The sequence below is a fragment of the Lytechinus variegatus genome, chromosome 7, assembly GCF_018143015.1.
Source record: "Lytechinus variegatus isolate NC3 chromosome 7, Lvar_3.0, whole genome shotgun sequence".
In the NCBI taxonomy this organism is placed as follows: domain Eukaryota; kingdom Metazoa; phylum Echinodermata; class Echinoidea; order Temnopleuroida; family Toxopneustidae; genus Lytechinus; species Lytechinus variegatus.
In genome coordinates this window covers 15,577,951-15,591,824 of record NC_054746.1, presented here as the reverse complement: position 1 = coordinate 15,591,824, position 13,874 = coordinate 15,577,951, and the positions used below count along the sequence as shown (strand labels likewise).

Sequence of the window (13,874 nt, the reverse complement as noted above, 5' to 3'; positions counted from 1 at the left end):
ATCACTGAAAATTTTGTGCAAGTTTCAGGTCTCATGATTAAGGTCAAAGGTCATTTAGGGTCAATGAACTTTGGCCGAATCGGGGGTTTCTGTTGAATTACCATCATAACTTTGAAAGTTTATTGGTCTAGTTCATTAAACTTGGACATTAGAGTAATCAAGTATCACTGAACATCCTGTGCGCGTTTCAGGTCACATGACCAAGGTCAAAGGTCAATGAACTTTGGCCGAATAGGGTATATCTGTTGAATTACCATCATAACTTTAAAAGTTTATGGATCTGATTCATGAAACTTGTACATAAGAGTAATCAAGTATCACTGAACATCCTGTTCGAGTTTCAGGTCACATTATCAAGGTCAAAGGTCATGTAAGGTCAATGAACTTTGGCCATGTTGGGTTTTTTGTTGAATAACCATCATATCTCTGTAAGTTTATTGGTCTAGTTCATAAAAAGTGGACATAAGAGTAACCATGTATCACTGAACATCTTGTGCGAGTTAGAGTAGTGTTCAAAGTCAGCACTGCTGCTATATTGAACCGCGTGATGCAGGTGAGACGGCCAGAGGCATTCCCCTTGTTAGCCTAAGGAATTGTTTTTCCTATTCATTTTCATTCATACATATATTTTCTTTCTTTCAGTTCTCCTTGATCAGAAAGTTGAACATAGTAATATGTACAACATCCAGCTGAAGATCACTGACTTTGGTCTGGCCCGTGAGATGTACAAGACCACAAGGATGAGTGCTGCAGGGACGTACGCCTGGATGGCACCAGAAGTCATCAAGTCATCGCTCTTCTCCAAGAGTAGCGATGTCTGGAGGTAGGTTCAGTAACAATAATATTCAGTTCTTGCATATGCTATACCCCATCAAGCCTTTTCTGAAACAGCGCAGAAGAATCATTTCAAGGAATTCATTCCTGTCAAGTAGCCATGTACCTTACCTGGGTTGAGTGTCGATGTATCACAATATGGATCATTTTCTTGCTGAAGGAAATTATGCTGCAAGTGGTTGGGATTCCGACCCATGACCCTCTGTTTCAATGTCAGAAGACTAATCCACCTGGCCTGGTATTGATTTACTGGTTCAGTCAGATGTTTTGGAGAAGTTGAGTGCTGTTTTTACAAAATTTCCAAAGTAATTAAGCTCAAAATATTGTTTACGTGGGAGATAAAAATCAACATAAGAGGAACTATTTACTACTCCCCACTAACAAAAGAAACCTTATTTGGATCCCGAAATAACACTAATTGGTGGAGTGTTCATGTAACACCATATTTGGTGTTACCTTCATGCATTGAGTGATTTCAAGTTTAGAGTTGGTGCTGGAAGCACAATTTTGATTGTCTTTCCTTTATCCAATTCCTACTATTATCTGAGTTTACAAATATGATCCAAATCATATTACTGAAAGCTCAGTTCCTTGTGACCAGTTTCATTTGAAGTTTGGTGCTATGATGACATAAATATTGACCTAACACCAACACCAACCAAATTTAAAAATCACCCAGTATGTAATAGGTGGTTTCAGACCGCCTCGAAGTTCGCCAGTTCCAGGTATTCTCTGATCGGGAAATTTACCCTGATCAGAAAATACCAGGTATTTTGGTAATGTGAAAGCAAACTACGCGTAATTTCCCCGAAAGAAAATACCCGCTAAATAGTAGGTACTTGGCGAAATTACGAGAACTTTCATGGGGATTTTTCCAAGATCGCAGGTATTTTGACAATGTTAAAGCAAATTACGGGAACTTTTATCCCAGCGTGTCGTTGGGCGCGGCGCCGTTGGTGGCTGCTGGGCTAGTGATTTTGAATCTCCCGCCTTGCCTGCTTATCAGACCACACTGCGCATGCTCGTAACTTCGGGAACTTATCCCGAAGGATGTGTTTCGGGGCGGTGTGAATGCAGAAATAATTAAGGGGTATTTTTTAGCCTTAAAAAGTTCTCGTAATTGAACGGGGATTCTTGTGATCGAGGCGGTTTGAAACCACCTATTGATGGTGAAAAGCATCTCTGGTAGTGCAGTGTTGTCTGGGGAATGGAGGGAGCTGAAATACGCATGAAGCGCATTCTTAGCCTAGTTTTGATTTACAATATCAGTGGATGTTTTGAGAAGTGGAGTGCCGGTTCTTGTCATGGTTGGTTTAATTAGTTAGCGGTGACATGTGTAGTGAGTGGATTGATGGTGAAAGTCAACCAGGATGTGAATGGATGGAGGCCCAATTCAGGTGGGTGGAAAGATGAATGAGAATGCTGTAGAGATGTAGATAAGATAGAAAAATTCCAGCAGGTCTTTTACATCAATATTGGGATAAGGCCACTTTGAAAAAAGGCCACTTTTGAAAAAAGGGTACATTCTTATACCCCTTTCATAAACCCAATAAAAATGAATTAGGCGGCTAATAGCAGCATAATTTGGTCGTAAAATTGGAGGAGGACAAGAGTTATCCGCATTACTCTGATGCTGTTATTATCCGCATAATAGCGGCATCGGGATAAGATTTTGAGTTTATGAACGCATTTCCAAATAATGCGGATAATTGCCATGGTGCGGTCACAAGGTCACCCTTCTTCAACACAACCGCATCGGAGGGGGCGTGTCCAGTTGTCATGGCGATTATCCGCCTTTTTCAGGACGGGCGCTCGTAAAAATAATGCGGCCTATTTTCGGAGTTTATGAACGCAACTTTTATTGAATTATCCGCATTACTCTTAGGCGGCTAATTGGAGGATAGGTTTATGAAAAGGGTACTATATTACTACTACCACTAATGATAAAAATATGAAAAGGGCAAAATAGGACAGTGGAAGGGGCATTGACGCCAATCAGTTGGGCATTTAATGCCATAGCCTTGGATACATTAAACGAGAAATAGAAGGATAATGCAAATAAAAATTAAAGGAGGGGGAGGTGGGAATACTGGGCCATCAAACTAATTGTGTTCAATATAGGTGGAGGAATGTTAGGAAAGAAGATTTGATGGATGAACGGACGGATGGATGATAGGAGAGTGAGTGTTGTATACCATTAAGTGGGTTTATGTTAAAATCACCTATTGATTTAGTAATGTAATTATGTGAATACATGGAGACCTTTCAAAATATTGTAATAGTCGGAGTCGGTCAATAAATTTGTGGAATGATTGATTTGAAATGAGTTTGGTTGAACTGTTCAATGCATTTTGATAACGAAGTAATGTCGGCTTTATGTTATGTTTGTAATGTAGCTTGTAAGTGCTCTCAAGCTGCGTTGCATTAAAGGTGCCTTCCCCAGCTGTATTTTTCCTAGGGTTTGGGCTCTTTACATTTTGAGTGGTTAAGTGATGCATATTAGAGAATTTAGAGTACGCAGATCATTCAAAAGGTGACATCTTAGTATCACAGAAGCTTGTTCCCATCATTTTATTTTGCAAACTAGGCTGAGTGATACGCATTTTTCCATTCACGACCAAGTGAAAGCTTTTTATGTCTCTACCTCCAGCTCAGGGCTAGGCTAAAATTGTAGTACTCAGGGGCTCCTGAATTTCATGCATAATTTACAGAAGTTGACACGGCCCAGTCAAAATTTTAAACTGTAACTATTTCGTCAGAGTGATACTCTGCATGTAAACACACTGATTATTTTGGGGGTGTGAATGTGGTCAAGATAGAGCATTGGCAGTCGCATATATTCTAGGATGGTTTCTGTCATGTTTACATTAAAAGCCAGACTGAAGCACTGTCGTATTTGAATACTTTCTAAAACTACATGTAGTTTACTGGAAATCAGTTCAGGAAACTAGTTTCGAAGAATGCTTTGCTAGCATTCCCACTTGATCACACGAAAGTGGTTTTCAAAACCACTTCATGAAACGTGGTCTTGTTGCTATGGGAACACTCTAGTGGGATAAAATGTTTCGCGTGAAATTCAAAACCGCAGCGTAGATATTCTACTCACTGGGTATGGAGTAGTGCTCTCAAAATGTGCGAAGATTGCTTCCCGATGAAAGGTGGTGTCCTCACTTACGCTAAAACCAGTCCAACGAGGCTAAACGATCTTGAACACTACATCGTGAGGTGGTTTTCCAAACTGGTTTGGAAGATAGCTTCCAAGGCCACTTCGACCTTTCTCATTACACCGGTTTGGAAAATTGCATTGATCGTTCTCATTACACGTTAAACTAGATTCCACAAAACTAGTTTCTACTAACCTAATTTAAGGGCGGTAATGAGAACGGGGTCTATGACACCATTCTCACTACAGTCCTAAAACTAGTTTACTGGAAACTAGTTTTGTGGAATCTAGTTTAAAGTGTAATGAGAACGATCAAAGAAATTTTCCAAACCGGTTCAGAAAACCACATCGCGATGTAGTTTTAAAGATCGCTTTGCTTTGTTAAAATGGTTTTAGTGTAAGTGAGGATACACAGTTGTTCAGGGAGTGATCTTCTCACATTTTGAGCGCGCTACTCCCCACATTAAATGTGGAATGCCGGTTTCATATTTCATATGAAATATATCACCCCAATGAGATTGTTCCCATACATAGCAACAAGACTACTTTACGTGAAGTGGTTTTGAAAACCACTTTCGGGTGATCAAAGGGGAACACTAGCAAAGCGAAACTGGTTTCCTGAACGGATTTCCAGTAAACTAGGTTTAGAAAGTATAATGAGAATGGTGTCAAGGAGCCATGGCTTGACTCTGCATGAGTTTATGGTGAGAAAATGTCAGGCTAAGGCTACTTCCAGAGGTGAGCCAAACGCCTAGCTGTTTCGGGGCCTGTATTTGGCCTTAGTTGCAGAAAAAATTTTGCCCAAACTCGGCTGCAGCTCTGCCTACTTTTTCCAATCTATATTGTGCCTAGATCCACTATGTCCAAAACAAATCATCCTGTAAATTTTTGTGAGCGAAGTAAAACGTTTTTTTTTTTGTGTGTGTGTGTGTTTATACTAGGAAACTACTATTGATATGACAGATCTACTTGTTTCTGTGTAGGAGGATAATTTGGAGTTTATTTTTGAACACCAAAAGTGATTTAAATATTTCAAATAAGTGTTAGAGTAAGGTTTACCCACTAGCTTCTACACAATATGGTGGACTGTACTTGAATCTCATGAAGATTATTTTGGCAAAATTAATTGCAGCCTACATGTACTTAATGAGGAAATTTCAGACATGTAATGTGTATACTACTATGTTGTCTCGATGAATTACATCATGTATAAGAATTAGATTATCATGATCCCCAACAACATCAAAACAGCCGGAAGATATGGAAGAGTGAAATAGCTTCATACCCGGTACTGTATATAGGTGGTTTCAAACCGCCTCGATCATAAGAATCCTGTTAAATTATGAGAACTTTTTTAGGCTAAAAAATACCCATTAATTATTCCTGCATTCACACCGCCCCGAAACATATCCTTTGGGATAAATTCCTGAAGTTATAAGCATGCCCAGTGTGGTCTGATAAGCAGGCAAGGTGCGAGATTGAAAATCACTAGCCCAGCAGCCACCGACGGCACCGCGCCCAACAATAGGCTGGGCTAAAAGTTCCCGTAAATTGCTTTCACATTGCCAAAATACCTGCGAACCTTGGCAAAATCCCCACGAAAGTTCTTGTAATTTCGTCAAGTACCTACTATTTAGCGGGTATTTTCTTTCGGGGAAATTACGCGTAGTTTGCTTTCACATTACAAAAATACCTGGTATTTTCTGATCGAGGTAAATTTCCCGATCTGAGAATACCTGGAACTGACGAACTTCGAGGCGGTCTGAAACTGCCTCATATGTATCCATGGTGATGTACAGGGTGTTATTGACTGTATTTTTTTTCTTTCTCTCTTCCAATCCACTATTCCCATGCCTGACAATATCGGTTTAGTCTGCTTTGAAAATTTCTCCACTAATTAAAGTAATTGATTGAACATTTTCAGATTAAAAAGTTAATTTGATGGCATGTTAAAATGGTGTGCATCTTAGATACCGATCATAAAGTGTCTTATCAATGCAAAATATTCAATATTTCAATACCAGTCTTTTAACGGTCAATTTAACTCCTTGTTAGGTAATTACATTGTAATATTCTACTAACTAGTCTAAATCATAAAGCTACTGTTCGATGAAATTTTGAAGTTCCAACGGTGGTTTTGGTTTTCTCCCTTTGAATGTTGGCCCTTCATACAGGTACATACATGTAAAAATTGAAATCTCATTTTATAATCTTGTTACATTAATTTTTTGTTTTGTTTTCAGCTATTCATACACAAATTCATATTTACTTTCATTTTTAAAATTTCATTACAATATATCCTTAATATCCTGGTTTTAATGATCATCAAAATAAGAAAATATCATTAATGTGTTCATTGTAACATGACTCAAAATAAGAAAAGGTTATAATATCTAGACATGTAACTTGGTCAGTGCTCGCATGTTTGTTTGTCTTTGATTTGGTGTAAGAGGTCAAAATGTGAGAGAATTGAATAATAATAAACTATCATCTACCGTCATAACATGATCAGGCTATCCACAGAAGTGAATTTGATTAAATCTATTTCTCATTTGCAACATAATTATGGCATGGGCGAGCTGTACGAATGCCAGTGAAATGCATTGCAGCACTGATCCCAAGGCCACGCCTCATGCAGACAGTGTGGAGAGTTAAATATAGATGAGAACCATGAAAATGTGCTGCAGTAGGCCTACATGTATGTGAGGTCAATTAAAGCTCATGAACGGTCAAAGTGGTTAATTATCATACATAATTTGCATCGCAGAGCGAACACGAGCCCATCACAATCCAAAGAACAGGCAGACAGTGAAGGGATTATGATGTGCGTTTCATTATTACATGGTATGTAAATACCATAAATACTACCTGTGTGACATGACAAAATATTGAAAAAAATAATATTTTAATAAATGGAACATGTTTCAAGGAATACATGACCCTCATTCCCAGAATGAAAATGCAGAATCATTGGTGTTCACTGATATTGAGTAACTGGTAATAGACAATTGTAAAATATGGGGGGGGGGGCGCTATTTAGGACATAATTGGCTAAATGATCATTCTCTTGTGCTTTTCACTGTTAAAATTGAAAATGACTTTAATTGGTTTAAAATTCATGTACTGTAAAGTACCTCGTGTAGGAAACCAATAAGGAAAGATGAGTGTAACCGTTTTGCTCATTTTTATCCCTCCAAAACAGAAATACCAAAGGCGATGAATAGACAGATACAGGTAAAAGAGGCAAATGATGAAAATGGGAATTTGATAACAGTTCCATGTTTTCTTATGATTTCTCAAATTTTCTGGATTGCTGCTAACAGCATCATGGGAATTATTACTTTATTTTCTTGATCCATATCTTACGGACATGCATGATATTTAACCCTCTTTCCAAATTACAAATGCATTCACTTCCTCGTTGCATTGAATCTGCAATTAAAATTTTCTTAAGGGGGTGGTGCACAATGGGTGAACATTTTTCAGTATAATTGGAAATCATAATAAAATTTTGATGATTTTCAGTAAAAATAAAATCCTTTTTGCTGATTTGTGGCCTGGTTATATACAATTGACCTAGTAAATGAGTATAAAGTAAATATGAATGTTTATTTCCTAATATGCATTTTATGATTTTTGTCTCACCTGCGAAGCAGAGTGAGACTATAGGCGCCGCTTTTCCGACGGCGGCGACGGCGGCGGCGTCAACATCAAATCTTAACCTGAGGTTAAGTTTTTGAAATGACGTCATAACATAGAAAGTATATGGACCTAGTTAATAAAACTTGGCCATAAGGTTAATCAAGTATTACTGAACATCCTATTAGAGTTTCATGTCACATGACCAAGGTCAAAGGTCATTTAGGGTCAATGAACTTAGACCATGTTGGAGGGATCAACATCGAAATCTTAACCTGAGGTTAAGTTTTTGAAATGTCATCATAACTTAGAAAATATATGGACCTAGTTCATGAAACTTGGACATAAGGTTAATCAAGTATCACTGAACATCCTGCACGAGTTTCACGTCACATGACCAAGGTCAAAGGTCATTTAGGGTCAATGAACTTTGGCCGAATTGCGGATATCTGTTGAATTCCCATCATAACTTTGAAAGTTTATAGATCTGATTCATGAAACTTGGACGTAATAGTAATCAAGCATCACTGAACATTTTGTGCAAGTTTCAGGTCTCATGATTAAGGTCAAAGGTCATTTAGGGTCAATGAACTTTGGCCGAATTGGGGGTATCTGTTGAATTACCATCGTAACTTTGAAAGTGTATTGGTCTAGTTCATTAAACTTGGACATTATAGTGATCAAGTATCTCTGAACATCCTGTGCGCGTTTCAGGTCACATGACCAAGGTCAAAGGTCAATGAACTTTGACCGAACTGGGTGTATCTGTTGAATTACCATCATAACTTTGAAAGTTTATGGATCTGATTCATGAAACTTGTACATAAGAGTAATCAAGTATCACTGAACACCCTGTGCGAGTTTCAGGTCACATGATCAAGGTCACAGGTCATGTAAGGTCAATGAACTTTGGCCATGTCGGGGTTTTTTGTTGAATAACCATCATATCTCTGTAAGTTTATTGGTCTAGTTCATAAAAAGTGGACATAAGAGTAACCATGTATCGCTGAACATCTTGTGCGAGTTAGAGTAGTATTCAAAGTCAGCACTGTTGCTATATTGAACCGCGTGATGCAGGTGAGACAGCCAGAGGCATTCCACTTGTTTTAATTTGTGAGCATAACAAGAGAATTTTAAAATATAGTTTGTCTCCTTTCGTAAAAAAGATTTTATATGAAGCATAGGTAGATACATGTACATAAAAATGAAACAAGTTGATTTTTTAAGTTGTATGCAGCTCAGCATCATCTTGAATGATGATATCCAACACTTTCTTTACTTTTTTTTTTTCTCAAAAGTATGATGAAGTTACATGTATTTCCCAATTCTATTCTTTAGATTTGATGAATTTTCCATAGATCTGCGATTTCACCTTTTCTGTCATGATATATATTCAATACCCTTTAAATACCCATTTAAAGAAATAATTTTTATGAGAAAGTGAATTTAATTCATATAAGTCTTATATTTTTTTATTGTTTTTGGAGGAATTCAGATTAGTTGTTAGATGATGGTTTAGAATGATCACTGTATCTAAGCACCTTGGACATCGGCATCCTCTCCTCTTAGGGGTGTCATAAGATAATAGGATTCTGTAAAAAGGAAATTATCATAAGTCTTGCCTACAGTCACTCAGTAAGACAGATATCTCCCAAGAGAACACTCGCTCTTCAATGATGCGTTAGAAAAGCTATCTCTTCTTCCCAAAAGAGATTTCCTACCCTATCAGATTATGTTACTCTACTTTACAGCAAAGCCTGTCCTTTTGTGTATTTGAGCTCTTTGATACAAATTTGGATAGTGACCTCATGAATATTTTGTCAAATATTTAACAGTTATGCCTGCAAGGTACACTGAATCCTTGTATGAGAGTTTTAACTTTAAGCTCAATTATGGTCTTGACTTGAGTAAGAGCTTAAACAACAGTCTGCTATGATCGAAAAGAATCTAAAACGGTAGTAAATCCTGTTTTTTAAAGCAGAAAAACATTGAGAAATATGTTCAAACTTTTATGAGTAATCATCAAAGTATTATTCACACTTGTGTGGAACTTTGAAAATTTACACTTCTGAAGTATAAAATTCTTTTGATGCTCATAGCTTTGTGCCTGGAAGGAAACCACATCAATTATTAATACCAATTTAACAGATAAATTCTGTCAATTTATATTACATGCAAAATTTTGTTCACATTTAGTATTTGAAATGAAACACAGGAAGGCTTATTTCTTAGGTCATTTCTTAAAGGTCAAGTCCACCTCAGAAAAAAAGTTGATTTGAATAAAAGGAGAAAAATCAAACATGACATTTTAAAGTTTCACTCGTCTAAAAAAACAAAAACAGTTAGATCTACATGCACCAACTCAGTGATATGCAAATGAGAGGGTCGATGACGCTCACTCACTATTTCTTTTGTTTTAATAATAATAATAATATTTTCATTTATATAGCACAGTTACTATGTGTATATACTCAACTGCGCTTTGATACTTGGTATCATATCATTGGAGCATTTTTATTGTTTGAATTATAAAATATTTCAATTTTTACAGATTTGACAATGAAGACCCTCTTGTTTGAACCACAAAATGTTAAAACAATAATACTTGCACATGATCAGGAAGGAATAGAATTTTGTTTCATATGACAATATTTCCTATTCCATGTGATGAAATAATAAAGAAATAGTGAGTGGATGATATCATCAGTCTCCTCATTTGCATACTTATCTGGATGTGAATGTAACTATTTTGTGAAATCAAGTGAAACTCTAAAATGTCGTGCTTTCTTTTTTTACATCCGATTTTGATGATATTTTCAGTGTTATGCTTTTTTTGTTTTTCTCTTTTTATTCAAACCAAGTTTATGTTTGGGTGGACTTGTCCTTTAAAACCAGGCATATCATGCCCATGGTTTTCAGCTGAAAAGCAGTTGTTAAATCCCTCAATATATACGCAACCTGAAAGCTATCCTGGTTGGGTTTAAGACCCTGCTTGCCATTTTGGAGACTACTAAAGTGTAGAAACAATGGTCTAGGATGCTTCGTAAAATCAAAGGGGATAACATTTCAGACAAAATTTGAATCTTACCTTTATTTCTTAAAATAATAAATATTGTTTGAAATTAGGCAAGTCAAAAGAAATGAATGCCGGTATACAATGAACTCGATTTTAAAAATTTGACAAAAAAATTGGGTTTATGATGGTCAGCATTAATTTATGGAGCTATGTGTACTTGCATGCGTGAACTACAGTGTATAACTGAGATTTCAGTTGATATGTAATAAGTATTAAAATCAATGTGTGGGCAGTGCCAGCACGCCAGTAACAGGTTTAACGTCTTTACTGGTGCATAGAATGATATGTGATCATACATTGTAAATTAATTTACTAAATATTCACCAGAAATATGAAATATAAAATGATCTTGGCGCTGATTTTTTTGATAAAAAATGGAAGTCAGACTATTTCAATCAGCTTGATTCCAATTTCTTAATTGCAATTTTTTTATCAAATCTTAGCTGTCATGTTTTTTTTTAGATCCTTTGTGGATATTCCATTATTTCCATCGAGTGACCATCTTACAAAGACACATTTCCGATCATTACCTTCAACAGTGCTCATTGTTTGCAATCACCATGGACTACATTCATTTCACTCATTTCCCATTTTTTCCAATCTTCTGAAATATCTTTTGTCACCTACTTCCTTTGACAGTTTTTCAATAGCATTTCAGTCATCACTTTGCAATAAATATATTTCCCAAACCTTAGATGTCGGACTTGTATTTGTCATGATCAAAATGAGAGCAAGTTAAAAGATGAAAATAATCAATATTCTATAATTGTTAAAGAAGGAATTTGTGATCTAAAAATAACTATGCACTGTCATTTTTTTAGAGGAAATTTAATTGGATATATATCAGAAAATAATTAGGAATTTATTATTTTTATTATTTGTTTTTTCATTATTATTTTCAGTTTTTGCCATTTAATTTTTTTCTTCTGTAATCTTCAAAGACTGAAGTATTTTTGAAGTCAAAGTATTGAAATAATGAAAGAAAATATTACTCTTCCAGGTTATTTTCATTTTGAGAATTCAAAAATCATATTTAGCATTCACAACATTTTACTTCAAGTTGATTTTGCAGGAATGGGGAAGGTGGCACAATGAGTGAAACTAACTCTTAAACAAATCATAAAAAAGGAAGAAATCTGAGTTTAAAAAAGCACTAGTTTATCAGTTAATCTTCATTATTTTGGGAATAAACCTTTGATATTCATGGGGCCTTTGTCCAGCCGCTTTTTTTCAATTATCATTTATAGTAAATTTTGTTGATATTTCTGTACTTTGTATCACTTGATTGATAGTGTAAGGAAGTAAGGTTATATATTTTTTCAATCATTGCTGTTTTGGATTGTTTTGTGCATTTTTGCTATCAATATTTCATGAATCATGAAAAAAAATAAATGAAATTGCAATTGCCTATTTGTAAGTGATTTCTCCAATGTAAAAACAAAGTGTGACAAACATATGCCATATACACCCACATCTGACGAGCAAAGACTATGGCATGCCATTCATGTGGATTTTGTTGTGTGCTTGTCAAAGGCACATCGTAGGTTTTGGCAATTCGGTGGAACAGGCAGTGCAAATCTAATTTGAATCACGGAAAGACATGCTCAGTCCAAGCGCATCACAAAAATAGCTTACTGTAAACATTTCAATCAAATGGACGGCACTTTTTAAGTAGAAGAGGGGAGAAAAAGGGAGGATTCGCGAGATTGGAAATATGACCTGGTCACTGTACTTCGATTGAATATGGAGATGGGCGCCAGGACAATGGACAGCAGTCAAGTGGAATTTTCTTCTCAACAGATTAATGTTTACTTGCTCTCAATATACACCTTTTTTTTCTCTTTCTTTCCAAGCTAGTCCTTTAAGGATGCACTAGTTAAATGGAATCTGTTTGATGCCTATATAGGTCTACATGTGTACGCTGCCTCCAAGTCTACTGCTTGTATTTTACCATTTTATGTTCATGTTTCATTAATTTTCCAAATTAAGGACTGAATTGAATCACCAGAGATTTAGGTTTGTGTCTATGATTTCAGGATTTTTTAAGTATATTCAAGTTCAAAGCACATGTTTTTTCCTTAAATATACAAGATTCTTTCCATCAACTTCGTAAATGTAGACTAAATTAAATAAATGGAAAGATATGTAAATATTTCATAACCATATGTTGGTGCCAATAAATGAGCAGAATAATATTTTTTTCATGCATTTGAATATTTCATTTTAAAAAATAATACATGCTGTACATAGTGAGCAGGGTAATTGTAGATTGACCTACAATGATTTAGGGCATGAACATTATAGTACCAATGAGTGTTTCATCTGTAACTGTTTTATTTCTTAGCATACACTCTGAGAATTTTTTAACCAACCTATGGTATCAGTTTGTTCAGATATGAATCTACTGACTATTGGTTAAAACAAAATTGCATGCAAATTATGCAAAATGAAATTTTTGACAGTTGCTCATTTCATATTCAATAAAAACTCTGACTCTGATTATAGTAGATTAGAGTCCAACCTGTTACGGACCACAAGCTTCCCCCCCTTGATTTATATTCCCCTTTGATCGAAACATGTGTTACAAGAACCTTTCCATGAAGACCACCTGTTTGTAAAGACCTTATGTCGGGTGTCTCTTGGTCTCCCTAGGTGGTTTCAGACTGCCTCGAAGTTCATCAATTCCAGGTATTTTCTGATCGGGAAATTTATCCTGATCAGAAAATAACAGGTAATTTTGGCAGCGTGAAGGTGAATTGCGCGTAATCTTTCCGAAAGAAAATACTGGCTAAATAGTAGGTTCTTGTCAAAATTACGAGAACTTTTGCTGAGATTTTGACAAGAACCTACTATTTATCTAGTGTTTTCTTTCGGAAAGATTATGCGTAACAGGAATATTAACTTTGAGCCCAGCGTGTAGTTGGGTGCGGGCGCCGTGGGTAGCTGCTGAGCTAATGATTTTAAATCTTGCGCCTTGCTTTCTTATCAGACCATGCTGGTAACTTCAGGAGCTTATCCCAAGGGTATGTTTCTTGGCGGTGTGAATGTGGGAATAATTAATAGGTATTTCTTAGCCTGAAAAGGTTCTCAAAATTGTAACGGGGATTATTGTAATCGAGGTGGTTTGAATTCACCTCCTGGTAAGTGTACAGGTTGACTACT

The 13,874-nt window shown here is 36.1% G+C and overlaps 1 protein-coding gene across 1 annotated transcript in view; it reads left to right on the top strand.

The window, feature by feature from the left end:
* Positions 1 to 648: 648 nt before the first annotated feature.
* The window catches only part of LOC121418542 (mitogen-activated protein kinase kinase kinase 10-like), a 39,852-nt gene continuing 26,626 nt past the window's right edge, over positions 649 to 13,874 (top strand). Inside the window, exon 1 of the mRNA XM_041612464.1 lies at positions 649 to 823. Coding sequence (XP_041468398.1) covers positions 675 to 823 — 149 coding nt within the window. The 5' untranslated portion in view covers positions 649 to 674. The remainder of the gene's footprint in view (positions 824 to 13,874) is intronic.